This window comes from Megalobrama amblycephala, linkage group LG19 (assembly GCF_018812025.1).
Source record: "Megalobrama amblycephala isolate DHTTF-2021 linkage group LG19, ASM1881202v1, whole genome shotgun sequence".
NCBI lineage: Eukaryota > Metazoa > Chordata > Actinopteri > Cypriniformes > Xenocyprididae > Megalobrama > Megalobrama amblycephala.
This window is the reverse complement of record NC_063062.1, coordinates 35,720,946-35,742,334: the sequence shown is the minus strand read 5'-3', so window position 1 is coordinate 35,742,334 and position 21,389 is coordinate 35,720,946. Positions and strand designations below refer to the sequence as shown.

Genomic DNA, 21,389 nt, shown 5'->3' with positions numbered 1-21,389 from the left:
ATGTGGAATTGTTCATGGAAACTTTTGTGACGTAATTGTGTGGATGTTTACCAAAGCGGCGGTCAGGTAGCCCATGCCATTGTGTGTGAGCTGGTTGTTCCAGAGCACCAGAGTGACCAAACCCTTCCTCTGCTCCTTGAGACCCTCACATATATACGCCAGCCCTGAGGAAACAAGGAAAAGCAAATATATCGAGAGAACACAAAGAGCTAAAGTGTGCTAGTTGGTTGAACGACAAGTACAAACATTTCTGAAGGAGGAGACCAAGAGGAGATACAGAGAGAGGATGAGGTCAGACCTGAGTCTAGTATGTGATTGTTTCTCAGGTCCAGAATCTGGATGTTGTAGTTGAACTTCAGCAGATTCCCCAACTGAGCCGAATCCTGCAGACCATTCAACTTATTGTCTGCCAAATACAGCTCTCTGAGGTTCATGTTCATCTTCAGTGCCGTGGCTGCACACACACAGGAAACAAGTTGCCTTTTAGTTGCTTCATTCATTTGTGTAAAAATTGTTAACTCTATAAATCAGAATCAGAGCTTTATTGCCAAGTGTGCTTGCACACACAATTATTTTTTCTCGGTAAATGAAGATACATAATACAATTCTAGAATAAAATATGAAAAGTATAAAAACACAGAATAGGCATATTTACAGATATGAACACATTTACCATTAACAGTATTATGGATAATAAATAAAAGTGAATTGACAAGATATTGCACTAAACAGTGGCCTTGGGAGGCATTTAACTGCTCAAGAGGGAGATGGCCCGTGGGAAGAAGCTGTTCCTCTGCCTAGATGTTCTAGTGCCGTGATCTGAATCGCCGGCTGAGAGAACTACAGTCAAAATGACAACAGAACTCATTCAGATCATTGGCCAGTTGTTGATTCCCAGCAGACTGAGATGACGATGTCTTATAATTGGTGATGTCTTTTCCACACTGATGCAGGATCGTTAAATGAAAACTGTTTTTTCAGCTTTTCAGAGTAGCTTCTCTTAGCTACTCTTTTCTCTTTTGTCAGTGTGTTTTTGGCCTGTTTATACAAGACATTTAACATTTATGATAGATGCAGAGATGTTCACATTGTACAAAGTTGGGACACTGTACAAATTGTGAATAAAAAAGGAATGCAATAATTTACAAATCTCATAAACTTATATTTTATTCACAATAGAATATAGATAACATATCAAATGTTGAGAGTGAGACATTTTGAAATGTCATGCCAAATATTGGCTCATTTTGGATTTCTTGAGAACTACACATTCCAAAAAAGTTGGGACAGGTAGCAATAAGAGGCCGGAAAAGTTAAATGTACATAAGGAACAGCTGGAGGACCAATTTGCAACTTATTAGGTCAATTGGCAACTTGATTGGGTATAAAAAGAGCCTCTCAGAGTGGCAGTCTCTCTCAGAAGTCAAGATGGGCAGAGGATCACCAATTCCCCCAATGCTGCGGTGAAAAATAGTGGAGCAATATCAGAAAGGAGCTTCTCAGAGAAAAATTGCAAAGAGTTTGAAGTTATCATCATTTACAGTGCATAATATCATCCAAAGATTCAGAGAATCTGGAACAATCTCTGTGTGTAAGGGTCAAGGCCGGAAAACCATACTGGATGCCCGTGATCTTCGGGCCCTTAGACGGCGCTGCATCACATACAGGAATGCTACTGTAATGGAAATCACAACATGGGCTCAGGAATACTTCCAGAAAACATTGACGGTGAACACAATCCACCGTGCCATTCGCCGTTGCCGGCTGAAACTCAAAAAAGGTCAAATAGGTCAAAAAAGAAGCCATATCTAAACATGATCCAGAAGCGCAGGCGTTTTCTCTGGGCCAAGGCTCATTTAAAATGGACTGTGGCAAAGTGAAAAACTGTTCTGTGGTCAGACGAATCAAAATTTGAAGTTCTTTTTGGAAAACTGGGACGCCATGTCATCCGGACTAAAGAAGACAAGGATAACCCAAGCTGTTATCAGCGCTCAGTTCAGAAGCCTGCATCTCTGATGGTATGGGGTTGCATGAGGGCGTGTGGCATGGGCAGCTTACACATCTGGAAAGGCACCATCAATGCTGAAAGGTATATCCAAGTTCTAGAACAGCATATGCTCCCATCCAGATGTCGTCTCTTTCACGGAAGACCTTGCATTTTCCAACATGACAATGCCAGACCACATACTGCATCAATTACAACATCATGGCTGCGTAGAAGAAGGATCCGGGTACTGAAATGGCCAGCCTGCAGTCCAGATATTTCACCCATAGAAAACATTTGGCACATCATAAAGAGGAAGATGCGACAAAGAAGACCTAAGACAGTTGAGCAACTAGAAGCCTGTATTAGACAAGAATGGGACAACATTCCTATTCCTAAACTTGAGCAACTTGTCTCCTCAGTCCCCAGACGTTTGCAGACTGTTATAAAAAGAAGAGGGGATGCCACACAGTGGTAAACATGGCCTTGTCCAACTTTTTGGAGATGTGTTGATGCCATGAAATTTAAAATTAACTTATTTTTCCCTTAAAATGAAACATTTTCTCAGTTTAAACTTTTGATATGTCATCTATGTTGTATTCTGAATAAAATATTGAAATTTGAAACTTCCACATCATTGCATTCTGTTTTTATTCACAATTTGTACAGTGTCCCAACTTTTTTAATTAGGTTTGTAAGTATATCTAGCAAAGTTTTTTTTAAACAACAGCAAAAATATTACTTGGCCTGTTTATACAAGACTTAGTCTCCACTTCTGTAGGCATCGCTGTTTGAGTTTTGTAGTGAACCATGGTTTATCATTATTATATTTTAAGTCCTGGTAGGAACGCACATACCCTCACAGAAATTGCTGTAGGATGTCACAATATCACGATAATCGATAAAACTGCTCTGGGAACTGAGTGATACCGTATGCGTCCTTTATTGTGGTGTAGCAGTGGTCGAGTATGTTTCTGTTTCTGGTGGGCCATGTAATGTGCTGCCTGTATTTAAGTAGTTCACGGCTCAGGTTTGCCCTATTAAAGTCCCCGGGAATGATAATAACAGAGTCCGGATGTTTTATAATGCGATCAGCCAGCTTTGCTTGAGGAGGCATGTAAACATTCACCAAAACGAACGAGGAAAACTCTCGCAGCGAATAAAAAGGCTTGCAGTTAATGAATCATGATTTTTCAGGCTTTTTCAAGACATCAGCCTTTTTTTTCCATCTCAATTTGATCAATATTTCATAACTTTTATATAGAGGTACAAACGAAGCAAAATATGCAATTTGTTGCAGATGCTGATATTTATATGGCCAAAAAGTAAGATGAAATTCTGATGTAATGCTTGTAATGTAAATCAATGAGATCTTAATAACAGTACAGCGGACTACTTAAAATAAAATTCATATAAAATTTCAGTCATCACTATATATCTGCCAATAATATGTCTTAGTAAGACGCATTTAAATGCTTAGTTTTACGATCAAAGCTCTGTAGTTGAGAAATATATCCATATAAAACATATTTGATACTCACATTTTAACAAACGGTGTATGGATAATCAAATAAACCCAAGTTGTGTTCATCTTGAAATATTAACAATATAAAAGCTATTTTTACATTTACTAAAAATAGTAAAGATTTCACAGAAAATGTGAACCAGAACCTGAAGGAGGACATTTTTACAATTATACTAAAAGCCCTTTTACATGCTAAACTATCAATTGGATAACAGAAGGCATGTCTACTGCAAGTTTTCAGCAAAGTTTTAATCATGTTTATAATTTAAAAACCTCAGAAGTTCATACGATACAGTAGGCTTTAAAGGGTTAATGTCCACTGTGTTCCCCATCATTGGTTTTCCCATTCATTACCCAGCAGCATAAGCGGTCGTCCTGAGATGCCGGCGTTCTCCAGGTGCAAGACCGCCAGGCTGCCGCTGATCCGCAGCGCTCTGGCCACGAACGGAGCCGAATGGTCCAAGAGTGGGGTGTTACGGGCGTCCAGGTACTGCAGAGAGCTCGTCTGGATGAGACACACAGACAGATAAAGATGAGCACATCAACTGTTCCTAACAAGTGTGAAATGAGTGTCAGTCACAGCCTCACCTTCCTCATCATGTGTGCGGCGGCCTGCCAGCCGCGGGTGCCGATGTGCTTGTTGCTGGAGATGTTGAGATGAGTGGCGGATTCATAGTACTCTATCATATCGAACAAAGCTGATGCTCCCTGAGAGGCAGAAAGAGAGACACTCTTATTTTTTTATTATGCATTTCAGACAAAAGAGAACAAATTAATAGCAGTCTTTTTTGTTTATTCTGGAGAAGGAGATTTTGAAAGGGACGTCTGCAAAAAACACAAACACATGCAGACAACCTGAGTTACCATGACAACAACCTGCTGCACCTGTTCAGAGACTGATGAGGGAAAAACGTCTCTGCCCTTACTGCCAAGGCAACATATATAAAAATATTATTAAACATTATTAAAACACATATTACCATAGTACATGGGCCATTGATGAATAAAGTTTTTAAAATTAATTTTGAAGATTTATTAAGTGTTAACAATGAGATTGTGGTTTTTAACACTGCTTTTGTCATTTTTTACAAGATAGACAAAATTTGTCACCAAAAACATCATTCGGTTTAACCAAAATTTTGGTTTTACCGAATGACACTTTTGGTTATACCGAAAGACGATATTTCCAAACAATGCTAACAGGCTGATATCTAGCTAGCTAGCAAAAGGACAATCAAACATTTTATATTTAGTACAAGTTTTTAAAATATTACAACATTTTCCATGTTTTATAGCGGTTGTATCGAATGAGCTGATGTTTTGGGACATGCGTATGATCAAGAGAAAATATGAATTTTTCAAATAGTTAAGAGAGAGTTACTTTGTTTCACAACCATGTGGTCCTTTACAGATGTCCGAATGATGTCACATCCTGTCACATGATACTGACCACATGACTTGATCCAAAATGGTTCCTTTATATTGGTTACTCCAAATGACATCAATGAATTTCATTTTTACGGACATTCTTTCTCATAACAAAGCAACGACTTCTAGACCATTTTAATACCATTTTGCACTATGTTGATATATGATGTTATAAAATCATGCCAGAATAAAAAAAAATATATACATTTATTACATTTTAAGATATTTTAATCACAAATGAAATGGCTGTATTGGCCTTTGGGCGGTTAAACCGAATGACCTTGTGACACTTGTCACACAATTCTTTAAAATACCTTTATATGTAGTAAAATATAATAGAGATCTAGTTGTACTACCTTGCATACTTTGGACATACATTTTACCTACTTTATTATAAGGTCTTGGGACAAAAAAAAAAAAAAAAAAAGGACCCATCACGTCATTGACCCACATACACAAAAGTTTGGAATAATTACGATTTTTTTTGTTTTGTTTTTGAAACAAGTCTTTTACACTCAAAAAGACTATTTTTTTGTATTAAAACACAGGAAAATCAGTTATATTGTGAAAAATTACTACAATTTAAAATAACTGTTTTCTATTGGAATATATTTATTCCTGAGATCAAAGCTGAAATTTCAGCATCATTACTCCAGTCTTCAGTGTCACATGATCCTTCAGTAATTGTAATTTTACTATACGGTAATATTTAAATAAATGTGATGATGACGATTAGTTCTGGATAAAAGCCCAGACTATGTCCCACATGATGCTGTAAGTGCTGAGAATTAGCCTGCATGTTTGTACATGCAATGATCTCCAGAGAAAATATGGTTTTGTTTCCAACATCTTTACACTACAGATTTACACACTATCCTCTGAACTGCACAAGTCATTCACTTTTAACACAGCGACCTCAGACAAGCCGAGACACAACATCTGAAATATTCACTTGATGGACACAATGTAGAGCAGAGAGAGAGAGAGAGCACATCTAACACTTGTGATGGGACAGATGAAAGAAAAGACAGACACACACACAAAAGGCAATACACATACACTGTAATAATAATACACTAAAATCAAACAAGCAGAGAAAATGACTGACAAGTGCTATTTTAGCTAACATGTGGAAACAAAAATTTACATGAAAATCCATATAACATTTTTTTTTTCATAGTTTTAAATTAAAAATTTCAACAATATGTATGAGTATGTGTAAACTGTCAAAAAGAAAATACTTAAACAGCTCCTTCTGACCATTTTAAAAGGGATATAATTTATTCAAATAAAATTTTAGAATCCTATTATTTATAAATTATTAAGATTGTTACGTATGCTAGTGCACTGATTAATATGCGTGGGTGTGTGTTAGTCTGATGTAAGGCCTCTAATTCTATAATTATTTTGGAACCAAATAATATTTGCATTAAATATTGGTAGTCCCGAGATTCTTCACTTTAGTGAATACATACACAGATCTGCTGTTATCATTCAAATTCCCTAGTGGTCTGGTGGTAGAATTTTTGTTAACCGTGTCAGAGGTTCCAGGTTCTAATCCGCCCTTGCATGTTTTTTTTTTTTCCTTATTGAAATCAAAGATGTTCATAAATGATTGTATATCAAGAGCATGGACACATGTGTGTTCATTTTGTTTTGTGATTTCATTGGAAAGAACAGAATCTCTGCAACGGCATTAAGCAATAGATTGACGCATTCTGTGTGTGCGTGAGTCAAAAGAGAACGTAAACCCCGCCTACTTTGATTTGATTGGCCATCTCTATAATTTTGACAATGACAAGCGCTGTTATATCGCTGAGGCAGATCAGACTAAAAATGTAAATTTTAAATCTTTTTTTCCATCCTAACATTTCTAGAGATCGTATATATATCGATTTACCGATATTTTCCCCGATATTTAAGCATTTTACCATAATCGGATATCGGTTTTGTAATATTGGATTTACCGATAAATGCCGCCATCTTGTGGGTGTTTTGAGAATTGTGCGCAGGATCGCCAGACAACGGCGTGCACAGCTAAAGTATACTTTAAAATATGCTTTGCTGTAATTAGTAAACTTTATTTAACATAACAGCCATTAATGCACAAATTAAATGTGTTACATAAATGCCTGAAATGTAGCTAGTTTATGCAGCTTGGCTCTAAGAAATAGAGACAAGCTCACAGAGTCACTTGTCTCAATAAAGATGTAACTTTGCATGAATTAAATAATACAGCCATGAATGAGCACATGTTGGAAATAAAAGTGCTGAATTTAATTCTCTCTCTGTTGTCTGTGCTCATTATTAGTCTCGTGAAGTCGTCTGCATTTGTTCACTCAGCGGGTTGATGCTCAGGAAATGCTCCATGGCCAACGCATATAACTTTTAACAAGATTAACTTGTTTAAAACACTGTAATTATATAATTATTTACTATATAACCATTAATTTGCTAATAAACATCCAAGTAAATACAACTTATTTATTATCTCTGCGAGCGAACGCAGTTTAAGAATAGTTCTGTGTAAATGCAGATAAACAGCAGATATTTCATAATCTAGAATGGCAAAAAACATTATTAATAATTCTGTTATAACATATCAGTTGAGAAATGCAATAAAATACAATGTTTTGTTTGTTATATTCTAATATTCCAGAGAATATTATTCAGTTATTTAACATTATCCAGCAAATTATTCTTCACTCTTTAGCCTATTAAACAGCTTATAAATCCACTAAAACTGTAGTTTAAAATGAAGTATTACATTTCTGCAAAGTTGATATAACTCGTCTTTATTTTCTCCATTTGAAAACAGACATTCTACATTTATTTTGCTTATTGTTAACATTAGTGTTGCTGCTGATGCTTTTTATAAATAAAATTGTTTTGTAATATGAAGATTCAAATTAAGAATTTTTTGGTGTATAAATAAATTTTGCTTTGTTTTCTATGCAAGGAGGGAGTGATTGTTATAAATAAAATGGTTTGTTCAGTTCAGTGGTGTTGTAATCGTGTCAAAAACAGAAGTATAACAGTAAATGAATATCGGTTCTGCATATCGGTTATCGGGCACATAAACAAATTATCGGTATCTGTTCTTAAAAAAAAATAAAATAAATCAATATCGGTTGATCACTAAACATTTCTAATTAGTGGGTGGTTACGGCCCTGTGTTACAGATCCCATTGGAAGACCAGTCATTCATTATGGAAAATTATGTCTCGGTCCATGATGCCAATCACCTTGCAACTTCCTGTTTTAAAAACCACTATACTCGAGTGAAAGCTCTATGTTAAATTAGTGGATGTAGAATGTAAACTTTGACCAACTTGCATTTGTTCTGTCTCTCCTCTCAAGTCTCATCATGTTTTATATTTTTATGTGAGGCTGTGAAGGAGTGAGCAGCTAAGTATGTCACATGACAGGATGTCTCGCTGTATTAGACACTTAGGAGTGAGTGCCAACCCCCTATTCGTTTGGTTTGCATGGAAAGTAGAGAGAAGACTTTTATTTTATACATTTTCTTTTCTTAGTCAGCTTGCTTTGTTAAAATCAGTCAGAGGTGGTTTTGTTCTATTTATTTCTTTTGTTTAGCACTTCTCAAGCTCTCGCCTTCCACTTTGTCTTGTCGTTGTATTGTTCTTATTCGTTGATTGTAAATACTGTAAATATTGAGTTCTCACCTTTTCACTTGGCACTGCACTTGGAAAAACAAACCTTGTAATTTGAATCATCTATATCCTCCTCTTTCACAGCCGCACTTCCATTTTGAGATTTACTTCTTTTTAATGTTACATCCCCACATACTCCTAACCAAAAATTCCCAAAGCCTAAGGTACGTAACGGATGAGAAGTAGGTAAAGTAATAACATCTTATTTTAATGAACACACACTCTCACACGCTTTAAACACAAAGTCTGCATACAAGAGTTCTCACAGAGGAGGCGTGACAGGGCTCAATGTTTCTGGAGGACCCAAAAAAACAAACAAACAAACCAGTTCATAAGAGAGGGTTTAAAGGCAAGGAAGATTAGGAGCACAGCGAATGCTTATAGACACAGGAAAACAAAAAACATGCCGATTACAGTGCTGAGAGTTTAAAGAGGTGCAGCAGTGGGACAAAAACGTGCCATGGCTAATCAAACATCCAACAACACTTAAAGAAAAGTTAGATTTGAATCAGGAAAAACTGATCCCAGACCAGCAGTTAAGACTAGAGCAAGAAGAAAAATAATAATAATGCAGACAAATGTCAACAGATAAATATAAATAAATAAATGCACATTTATTTATATAGTGCTGTTGACTACACATTGTTTCAAATCAGCTTATTTATATATGTGTGTGCGCGTGTTAATTATTTTAACAAAATAAGAGGGATCATACAAAATGCATGTTATTTTTTTTTTATTTAGCACTGTCCTGAATAAGATATTTTTTTTTCATAAAGGATGTTTACATATAGTCCACAAGACAAAATAATATAGCTGAATTTATTAAAATAACCCCATTACACTGTGTGGCTACCTGGATGATCCACAACAGTTTTTTTGTTTTATGATGTGAGGTTTGTAATGATCCCTCTTATTTTGTTAAAATAATTAACATTTTGCAGATTTTGAAAGGGGTATGTATACTTTTGACCAAGACTGTATATAATAATAATACAAATATTTATTGTGATGATTAGAATATGTATTTCTACACACACAGTTTATTTTATTTCACAATAGCAAATAAATAAACGAATTAATAAAACCAGTTTCCCATGACACATCTCCCTTAAGTATTTGAGGAGTAAGTGAGTGTGTTTATATATATGGAAGACGCTGAGAGATCCACCCAACTTATGACTTATGGCAAAATTAATGTGTTAACTCAAAGCACAGTACGTGGAGTCCAGGAGCGGCCTTAAGTAACCTATTAGAAATAGACTGAATCCAGAGCTCCTAATATCTGTGTTTATGTTGGACAAACACAATCTATATCAGACCAGTCCACACACAGACACACGTGCCTCGACCAAACACACAACTGTGGCTGCTTAGCCTCTAATTAGATGCTAATAGAGCGGTGGTGAACATTTTGATTGAGTAACAACACTGATATATGAAATCAGAGCACTGAACAAGCCATTACAGAAGCTCAGGCAGTTTTAAAGATGGAAAGAGAACAAAATGACTCTGCAGTCAGAGAGCTAGTCAGCATGAGATTGGTAAAAACTCAATGGGGTAAAAAAGAGCAGCACTCACGTCCTCGTCCAAGTTGGTCTGTTCCAGATCTACTACTTTAAACTGAACCCTCTTAAAGATCTCCTCCAGAGATTCACACGATTTATAGTCCAGCTTCTCTCCTACGAGAATAACACAAAAGAGAGATATTACTTTCAACTTTTCACTGATATGGCTCTTTATATAATTTTATATTGTAAAAACACAGATCAAAGCCAAACACATGGCTAATCTTACACTCATGATGTTTCTGTTACTTTATTATTTACAGTAAAGTTGAATCATTAGGAGGATGAGATCAGCTTGTCTATGAACACACACCCATTAACTACACAAACGAAACAAGCATACAAACCAGTCTTAACATGTTGAAGTCAACAGAGGGGGTGTGTGAGAGAATGTAAGAAAACGTGTGACATACAGGATCCATTTCATTTCCATGACCTTTTCTAGCTGTTTATAATGCATGAACTGTAATTACAAAGTATACTGGATTGAGATTTCATAGATATATCATCCAAAAGTTTGGGTTCTGTAAGATTTTTTAATAATTTTCTAAAGAAGTCATTTCTGCTCACCAAGTTGCATTTATTTGAATAAAAATACAGTAAAAACAGTAATATTGTGATATATTATTACAATTTAAAAGCACTGTTTTCTATGTAAGCTTGTTTCCGCCATCAGATGGAAAAAAATATGGTAATTGCGAGTTTATATCTTACAATTCTGACTTTTTTTCTCAGAACTGCATGATATAAAGCTAGAATTGAGAGATATAAAATCAGAATTGCGAGATATAAAGTCAGAATTGCAAGATATAAAGTCAGAATTGCGTGATATAAAGTCAGAATTGCGTGATATAAAGTCAGAATTGTATGATATAAAGTCAGAATTGCGAGATATAGTCAGAATTGTATGATATAAAGTCAGAATTGCGTGATATAAAGTCAGAATTGCATGATATAAAGTCAGAATTGTATGATATAAAGTCAGAATTGCGAGATAGTCAGAATTGTATGATATAAAGTCAGAATTGCGAGATATAAAGTCAGAATTGCGAGATATAAAGTCAGAATTGTGAGATATAAAGTCAGAATTGTGAGATATAAAGTCAGAATTGTATGATATAAAGTCAGAATTGTGAGATATAAAGTCAGAATTGCGAGATATAAAGTCAGAATTGTATGATATAAAAGTCAGAATTGCGAGATATAAAGTCAGAATTGTGAGATATAAAGTCAGAATTGTGAGATATAAAGTCAGAATTGTGAGATATAAAGTCAGAATTGTGAGATATAAAGTCAGAATTGTATGATATAAAGTCAGAATTGCGAGATATAAAGTCAGAATTGCGAGATATAAAGTCAGAATTGTATGATATAAAGTCAGAATTGAGAGATATAAAGTCAGAATTGCGAGATACAGTCAGAATTGCGAGATATAAAGTCAGAATTGCGAGATATAGTCAGAATTGCGAGATATAGTCAGAATTGTATGATATAAAGTCAGAATTGCGAGATATAAAGTCAGACTTGTATGATATAAAGTCAGAATTGCGAGATATAGTCAGAATTGCGAGATATAGTCAGAATTGTATGATATAAAGTCAGAATTGCGAGATATAAAGTCAGAATTGTATGATATAAAGTCAGAATTGCGAGATATAAAGTCAGAATTGCGAGAAATAAAGTCAGAATTGCGTGATATAAAGTCAGAATTGCGAGATATAAAGTCAGAATTGCGAGATATAAAGTCAGAATTGTATGATATAAAGTCAGAATTGCAAGATATAAAGTCAGAATTGCGAGATATAAAGTCAGAAGTCAGAATTGCGTGATATAGTCAGAATTGCGAGATATAAAGTCAGAATTGTATGATATAAAGTCAGAATTGCGAGATATAAAGTCAGAATTGCGAGATATAGTCAGAATTGTATGATATAAAGTCAGAAATGTGAGATATAAAGTCAGAATTGCGAGATATAAAGTCAGAATTGCGAGATATAGTCAGAATTGCGAGATATAGTCAGAATTGCGTGATATAAAGTCAGAATTGCGAGATATAAAGTCAGAATTGCGAGATATAGTCAGAATTGTATGATATAAAGCCAGAATTGCGAGATATAAAGTCAGAATTGTATGATATAAAGTCAGAATTGCGAGATATAAAGTCAGAATTGCGAGATATAGTCAGAATTGCGTGATATAAAGTCAGAATTGCGAGATATAAAGTCAGAATTGTATGATATAAAGTCAGAATTGCGAGATATAAAGTCAGAATTGCGAGATATAAAGTCAGAATTGTATGATATAAAGCCAGAATTGCGAGATATAAAGTCAGAATTGTATGATATAAAGTCAGAATTGTATGATATAAAGTCAGAATTGCGAGATATAGTCAGAATTGCGTGATATAAAGTCAGAATTGCGAGATATAAAGTCAGAATTGTGAGATATAAAGTCAGAATTGTATGATATAAAGTCAGAATTGCGAGATATAAAGTCAGAATTGCGAGATATAAAGTCAGAATTGCGAGATATAAAGTCAGAATTGTATGATATAAAGTCAGAATTGCGAGATACAGTCAGAATTGCGAGATATAAAGTCAGAATTGTATGATATAAAGTCAGAATTGCGAGATATAGTCAGAATTGCGAGATATAGTCAGAATTGCGAGATATAAAGTCAGAATTGTATGATATAAAGTCAGAATTGCGAGATATAGTCAGAATTGCGTGATATAAAGTCAGAATTGCGAGATATAAAGTCAGAATTGTATGATATAAAGTCAGAATTGCGAGATATAGTCAGAATTGCGTGATGTAAAGTCAGAATTGCGAGATATAAAGTCAGAATTGCGAGATATAGTCAGAATTGTATGATATAAAGTCAGAATTGTATGATATAAAGTCAGAATTGCGAGATATAGTCAGAATTGTATGATATAAAGTCAGAATTGTATGATATAAAGTCAGAATTGCGAGATATAAAGTCAGAATTGTATGATATAAAGCCAGAATTGCGAGATATAAAGTCAGAATTGTATGATATAAAGTCAGAATTGCGAGATATAAAGTCAGAATTGCGAGATATAGTCAGAATTGCGTGATATAAAGTCAGAATTGCGAGATATAAAGTCAGAATTGTGAGATATAAAGTCAGAATTGTGAGATATAAAGTCAGAATTGTATGATATAAAGTCAGAATTGCGAGATATAAAGTCAGAATTGCGAGATATAAAGTCAGAATTGCGAGATATAAAGTCAGAATTGCGAGATATAAAGTCAGAATTGTATGATATAAAGTCAGAATTGCGAGATACAGTCAGAATTGCGAGATATAAAGTCAGAATTGTATGATATAAAGTCAGAATTGCGAGATATAGTCAGAATTGCGAGATATAGTCAGAATTGTATGATATAAAGTCAGAATTGCGAGATATAAAGTCAGACTTGTATGATATAAAGTCAGAATTGCGAGATATAGTCAGAATTGCGAGATATAGTCAGAATTGCGAGATATAGTCAGAATTGTATGATATAAAGTCAGAATTGCGAGATATAAAGTCAGAATTGCGAGATATAAAGTCAGAATTGTATGATATAAAGTCAGAATTGCGAGATATAAAGTCAGAATTGCGTGATATAAAGTCAGAATTGCGAGATATAAAGTCAGAATTGTATGATATAAAGTCAGAATTGCGAGATATAGTCAGAATTGCGAGATATAGTCAGAATTGCGAGATATAGTCAGAATTGTATGATATAAAGTCAGAATTGTATGATATAAAGTCAGAATTGCGAGATATAAAGTCAGAATTGTATGATATAAAGTCAGAATTGCGAGATATAGTCAGAATTGCGTGATATAAAGTCAGAATTGCGAGATATAAAGTCAGAATTGCGAGATATAAAGTCAGAATTGTATGATATAAAGTCAGAATTGCGAGATATAAAGTCAGAATTGCGAGATATAGTCAGAATTGCGAGATATAGTCAGAATTGTATGATATAAAGTCAGAATTGTATGATATAAAGTCAGAATTGCGAGATATAAAGTCAGAATTGCGAGATATAAAGTCAGAATTGTATAATATAAAGTCAGAATTGCGAGATATAAAGTCAGAATTGCGAGATATAGTCAGAATTGCGAGATATAGTCAGAATTGTATGATATAAAGTCAGAATTGTATGATATAAAGTCAGAATTGCGAGATATAAAGTCAGAATTGTATGATATAAAGTCAGAATTGCGAGATATAAAGTCAGAATTGCGAGATATAGTCAGAATTGCGAGATATAGTCAGAATTGTATGATATAAAGTCAGAATTGCGTGATATAAAGTCAGAATTGCGAGATATAAAGTCAGAATTGTATGATATAAAGTCAGAATTGCGAGATATAAAGTCAGAATTGCGAGATATAGTCAGAATTGCGAGATATAGTCAGAATTGTATGATATAAAGTCAGAATTGTATGATATAAAGTCAGAATTGCGAGATATAAAGTCAGAATTGTATGATATAAAGTCAGAATTGCGAGATATAGTCAGAATTGCGTGATATAAAGTCAGAATTGCGAGATATAAAGTCAGAATTGCGAGATATAAAGTCAGAATTGTATGATATAAAGTCAGAATTGCGAGATATAAAGTCAGAATTGCGAGATATAGTCAGAATTGTATGATATAAAGTCAGAATTGTATGATATAAAGTCAGAATTGCGAGATATAAAGTCAGAATTGCGTGATATAAAGTCAGAATTGCGTGATATAAAGTCAGAATTGCGAGATATAAAGTCAGAATTGCGAGATATAAAGTCAGAATTGCGAGATATAAAGTCAGAATTGTATGATATAAAGTCAGAATTGCGAGATATAAAGTCAGAATTGTATGATATAAAGTCAGAATTGCATGATATAAAGTCAGAATTGCGAGATATAAAGTCAGAATTGCGAGATATAGTCAGAATTGTATGATATAAAGTCAGAATTGCGAGATATAAAGTCAGAATTGCGAGATATAGTCAGAATTGCGTGATATAAAGTCAGAATTGCGAGATATAGTCAGAATTGTATGATATAAAGTCAGAATTGTGAGATATAGTCAGAATTGCGTGATATAAAGTCAGAATTGCGTGATATAAAGTCAGAATTGCGAGATATAAAGTCAGAATTGCGAGATATAAAGTCAGAATTGTATGATATAAAGTCAGAATTGCGAGATATAGTCAGAATTGCGTGATATAAAGTCAGAATTGCGTGATATAAAGTCAGAATTGCGAGATATAGTCAGAATTGCGTGATATAAAGTCAGAATTGCGTGATATAAAGTCAGAATTGCGAGATGTAAAGTCAGAATTGCGAGATGTAAAGTCAGAATTGCGAGATATAAAGTCAGAATTGCGAGATATAGTCAGAATTGTATGATATAAAGTCAGAATTGTGAGATATAAAGTCAGAATTGTGTGATATAAACGTGAGTTTATATATCACAATTCAGAGAAAAAACGTCAGACTTTTTCCCCCTCATAATTGGACATTACATGCAATTGAGAGTTTATATCATGCAATTCTGAGAAAAAAAAAAGTCAGAATTGTGAAAAAAAGTCGCAATTACCTTTTTATTTTTATTTCATGGCGGAAACAAGCTTCCATAGTTTTCTATCTGAATATATAGTAAACTGTAATTTATTCCTGTGATCAAAGCTGAATTTTCAGCATCATTACTCCAGTCTTCAGTGTCACATGATCCTTCAGAAATCATTCTAATATGATGATTTGCTGCTCAAGAAACATTTCTGATTATTATTGTGAAACATTTTTGTGTAAACCATGATAATTTTTTTCAGGATTTTTTAATGAATAGAAACAGAATGTATTTGAATTATTATTATTATTTTTTTTTTTTTATTAACAAAGTACCAGTATTTAATTGATCAATGTATTGCATCCTTGCTGAATACCAAAAAAAAAAAAAAAAAAAAAAAAATAGTAGATTGAGTATACAGTATATAGAGAGAATGAACATCTTTTAGCCAATGACATATTTTAAAAAGGAGACTAACAAGAAAAACTAACATTCACTAAAGATTACATTTCTATGACTACTCCAGGACTGGAAATCACAATTTTAAAATTCTTTGAACTTTCAATGACTGTCCAAACACCAAACATTGTGATAAAGCCCATTTTCAGCTCACCTTTGAGGTCTAGGCACTCATTTCGCTGTGTCAGGTCTTTTAAGTCCTATGGACAAAAATAAAAAGAAAGAGTTTACTATTAAGAGATGAATGCTTATTGGATAGGCAGGTGACCAGCCAAGATCACTAATGTAACTCTAGTCAGAAAAGTGTGTGTGCAATGACAAGTGGTTTACCAAAGTAGTTTGTGTGTATACGTGTGTGTGTGTGTGTGCAGTAACATGTCAGGGTTACCATACACACTGAACTAGAAGACTAAGAGCTGAAAGTATGCCAGTATAAACGCTGAATTCATACGTTTCAAGGCTGTGTAAACACTAGGACGTCTGTGCTCTGAAACACCAGGGGGCAGCTGCCCTAAACCTGTTCTCTGATCAGCAATATATCCAGAGCATTCAGAGTCACCACCTGACATTTAACGCTGCCATGCAAACAGCATCTGACCCTGAGCTTTCTAATGTGACTTCAATGAGCCTTGTGTTTCTGCTGTTACACAAGCCACCTGCGGTCATCTTTTACTCACCAATCAGAGACTTGGGTGTTGTGCACTTGAACTGGGTGAGGAGGGAAACTGTATTAAAGGGGTCCTATTATGCTTTTTTTTTTACATTTTCAACTTTCTTTAGTGTGTAATGTTGCTGTTTGAGCATGAAAAAAAGGTCTGAAAAGCGGGAGTTATTCTCTATATCAGTGCGCACTCTTTCTGAACTCCCTGAAACGCCTCCATTGTAGTCTGGAGTTTTCTTCACAATATCCCTTATTTAAATAATTCATATTCAAAACAAAGGGGCGGGGCCTGGTTGAGTTAGTTAGTAGTGTGTTGAAAGGGGCGGGACATTTCCCAAACATGTTCAAAGCGCATGACCAATCACAACACACTGCTCCAGCCTACCAATCAGAGCACATTGTGCTTTTTAGAAGGAGGGGCTTCATAGAGACAGGAACTAAACAGAGCGTTACTGACAGACTGGGAAGAGAGGAGCTGCAACAATGGAGAATATGAGGAAAATAATCAACATTCAAGCAGGAAATCCTGTTCTAGTAGAGCACAAAAACAAAATCAAGGGCATAATATGGCCTTATATATATATATATATATGTGACCCGTCACGGAAACCAGGGACACAAGTCGGCAGCACAACTCTCGAGCAAAATGAGAAAGAAGCATTTTTTTTTCAAAATTGGTGATTTTCGTTTTTTTGCAGAATCTGTTAGTTGAGATCATGAAGAAGCCTTTCCGTGTTTGAGATAGCAGTATTGGTATATTTAAAAGCGTACATTTTAAGGGTTGAAATCGGCTTGTTTTTCGCAGATTCTAGCACGCAGTAGGGGCGTGTCATGTCTGTGTGTATTTCCATACTGGGAAGCATGGCTACTTACTATGCAGCGCTCTGGCCGGCTCTAGCTGATATCAAAATTCAATGAAGAACCGTGGCCGTTACACCGAAAATGTTTTGAAGTACTTCTTCGACAAGCCGGATGCTTATGAACAAGCGCTCACTGATTCTGAAGACGATCTGAGGGACGATGAAAGCGGCATAATAAGACATTACCTCTCTGGAGTCGGGTAACGCGCTGGCGCATTTTGCAGGATTTTTTTCACATTGCAGCAAAACAGACAGTCATTTTTTGTCATAGAGACATAAGTAATATATCAATTGAAACTATAGAATGTCTTCTTTTATTTGTGTACACTCAGAGTAAAAACAAAATGTTGTGCTTTTTGAAAAATAAAGAAAACTAACCTGATGCGTGATCTCTCATCTCCCTCTAAACGAAGTCCAATCTGATAGTTCTCAGAAAATGAACTGTAACTTAGTGAATACTAATCATAAAAAAATTATACTTATGTCTGAAAAAACGTTGAAATGTCAAGTTTTAAAACGTGTAAGTCAAATCGAAAACAAACCTTCTGTGTTTATGTAATCTGTATGAAAAGAGAGCCATGTCAGAAGTCCGTGATTCAGCTCATTATCCGCTAATGCGGCCACGCCCACGGAGCGAGCGCTATTCAGACGCAAATTCAGTCAATACATGCATTCATCGTCTCAATCGTGTATTTATTGTCTTGAAAAGTGTTTTGAATAGCCATAGTTAGCGATCTCTGGCCTCTGTTAGTCCAGTTATTTCCTGGATTGCCTATTCTTCTTTAACAGGCTTCTCAGGTGAGAACATTTCATTTCATGATTATAGTGACCAAAATGATCACGGTTATCACAGAATCCTGTTCAAAAAGTCAATTCACCAAGTTTTATGTGGAAAACCAGCAAATAACAAATAAAATTAGCATCAATATGTACTTTTTCTTTACATAAACATTAAAATAATAACATAAAAAATGATGGGCAGATTTTAAAGGAGTGTCTTGCAACATGTTATCTACAATGCACAAGTTCAAATAGAGTTTTGACAAAAAAAGTCACATATTTCAGCCTCTAAATCATTTTTATAAAAGTCAAAAAAGATAAATTACTGACATTTACAATGCACATTAACCTTTATTATTAATAGTATGCGGTCCATGCAGCTTTACAGGGGGTATGGCTTATCTAAATGAGATGTAAATGAGCCCTATTGTCACTCCCAGCAGGTGAGAACAGGCGAGAACTGCAACTTTAGAGGCGTTTTTCTCCCTATAGAGCTTTCTTGAGTGACTACCTTCAAATGGCCACAACTTCTCCAAATATTATCAGATTTCCATGTGTCACACATCATTGGAAAGCTTGGAGACTACACTTTTAGAATCTGTGAATAACTCAAAATGCCCCAGAACCGACTTGTGTCCCTACTTTCCGTGACTGGTCACATTATATATATATATATATATATACACACACACATATATACAGTACAGTCCAAAAGTTTGGAACCACTAAGATTTTTAATGTTTTTAAAAGAAGTTTCGTCTGCTCACCAAGGCTACATTTATTTAATTAAAAATACAGTAAAAACAGTAATATTGTGAAATATTATTACAATTTAAAATAACTGTTTTCTATTTGAATATATTTCACAAAGTAATTTATTCCTGTGATGCAAAGCTGAATTTTCAGCATCATTACTCCAGTCTTCAGTGTCACATGATCCTTCAGAAATCATTCTAATATGCTGATCTGCTGCTCAAGAAACATTTATGATTATTTTCAATGTTGAAAACAGTTGTGTACTTTTTTTTCAGGATTCCTCGATGAATAGAAAGTTCAAAAGAACAGCATTTATCTGAAATACAAAGCTTGTGTAGCATTATACACTACCGTTCAAAAGTTTGGGGTCAGTAAGAATTTTTATTTTTATTTTTTTGAAAAGAAATTAAAGAAATGAATACTTTTATTCAGCAAGGATGCATTAAATCAATCAAAAGTGGCAGTAAAGACATTTATAATGTTACAAAAGATTAGATTTCAGATAAACACTGTTCTTTTGAACTTTCTATTCATCAAATAATCCTGAAAAAAAATATTGTACACAAATATTTTGTACAATTGTACACATTAAATGTTTCTTGAGCAGGAGATCAGCATATTAGAATGATTTCTGAAGGATCATGTGACACTGAAGACTGGAGTAATGATGCTGAAAATTCAGCTTTGCATCACAGGAATAAATTACTTTGTGAAATATATTCAAATAGAAAACAGTTATTTTAAATTGTAATAATATTTCACAATATTACTGTTTTTACTGTATTTTTAATTAAATAAATGTAGCCTTGGTGAGCAGACGAAACTTCTTTTAAAAACATTAAAAATCTTAGTGGTTCCAAACTTTTGGACTGTACTGTATATACATACACACACATTGCCACTTGCCATCTGTGATCAGTAAACAGACATAAAGGGAGCATTAATCTTTTTAGTAGCTTTCTCTCTCTCTCTTTTCAGCACATTTCTTTTACAGGCCTGTTTGTGAAGTCATTTTTCCAGGGGTGACTAAGCAATTAGGAGAGAGGAACACACGAGCAGACTGAGGTGGTGGAAAAACACATACGTACACACGCACTCAGTAATGACCGGCTATTTTCTGCCCTGGGGACTCCCAGTGGAAATTTACCACGATGCCCTCGGAAGGACTGATGTCCTTCTGCACAACTACAGCTTACACATATTGCACCAAAAATACATTATATAAAAAAAAAGTACACTTGCAGAGAAAAATAAAGGAATGGAAAAGAAACAGACGGGAAATACAAAAGAAGCAGACTTGTGAACGGAGGGAGAGAGGGGAGGAGAACGGCAGCATGTGCTGGTTGGTGAGCGATTGTGGGTGTTAGCTGGCATCTCTGTGCAAACATCAGGCCATGATAACATGATCTCTCTCTTTCTGTCTGTTTTCAGTGACTCAGCTAGGAGCAGATGGGAGCTCTCTCTCTCTCTCTCTCTCTCTCTCTCTCTCTCTCGCCATCGATCTGTTTCAGCAGGCATGCACGTGTCCTGCCGTCTCATTATAACACCCTGCCGAAATCTTTCATGGATTTTTGAAGTCAGCATGAAATTAAAAATCACCCTGTCCATTTTCTCATAATGCATTCGGTTCCGTTTTGACCCGGAAGAGATAAAAATTGTAAAAAATTCAAAGTTTTTAGAACAGAGCCAAACTTAAATGTGGAAATGTGTGAAGACTTTTTTTTTTTTTTTTTTTTTTTTTTTTTAAAGAGATAACAGTTAAAAAAAAAACTTAATCCACTACTGTAATTTAATTACTTTTCCCTTAAAAAAAAAGTAAATTAAATTTCTGTTATTTAATTACAATTACTTCTGATGTAATTGCATTACATTCTGTATAGACTATAGAACAATTCTATATAAAACAATAGAGGATTTAACATAAAAAATGTAATTCTAATGTTAAAATGTATGATTTTAATGTAGCTTTCTCCTTTTACATACTTTGGTTGGTTCAAGAATAATTTATGCAATTTTATATTATTTATTTAAAAGAATTAAAAAAGCAGTTTTATGTCATTATCTCATATTGTTCAACTAATTACTTTCTAAATCCCCTAAGTAATGCAATACTT

At 34.5% G+C, this 21,389-nt stretch overlaps 1 protein-coding gene across 3 annotated transcripts in view; it reads right to left on the bottom strand.

Annotated features, from left to right (window-relative positions):
* ppp1r37 (protein phosphatase 1, regulatory subunit 37) overlaps positions 1–21,389 on the bottom strand; it is a 64,820-nt gene that overhangs the window by 12,281 nt on the left and 31,150 nt on the right. For all 3 annotated transcript variants that reach the window (XM_048169231.1, XM_048169232.1, XM_048169233.1), the window contains 6 exons: positions 16,373–16,418; positions 10,193–10,293; positions 4,098–4,217; positions 3,864–4,014; positions 299–454; positions 52–164 (listed from right to left, as the gene is read on the bottom strand). In XM_048169231.1, coding sequence (XP_048025188.1) covers positions 52–164; positions 299–454; positions 3,864–4,014; positions 4,098–4,217; positions 10,193–10,293; positions 16,373–16,418 — 687 coding nt within the window. The remainder of the gene's footprint in view (positions 1–51; positions 165–298; positions 455–3,863; positions 4,015–4,097; positions 4,218–10,192; positions 10,294–16,372; positions 16,419–21,389) is intronic.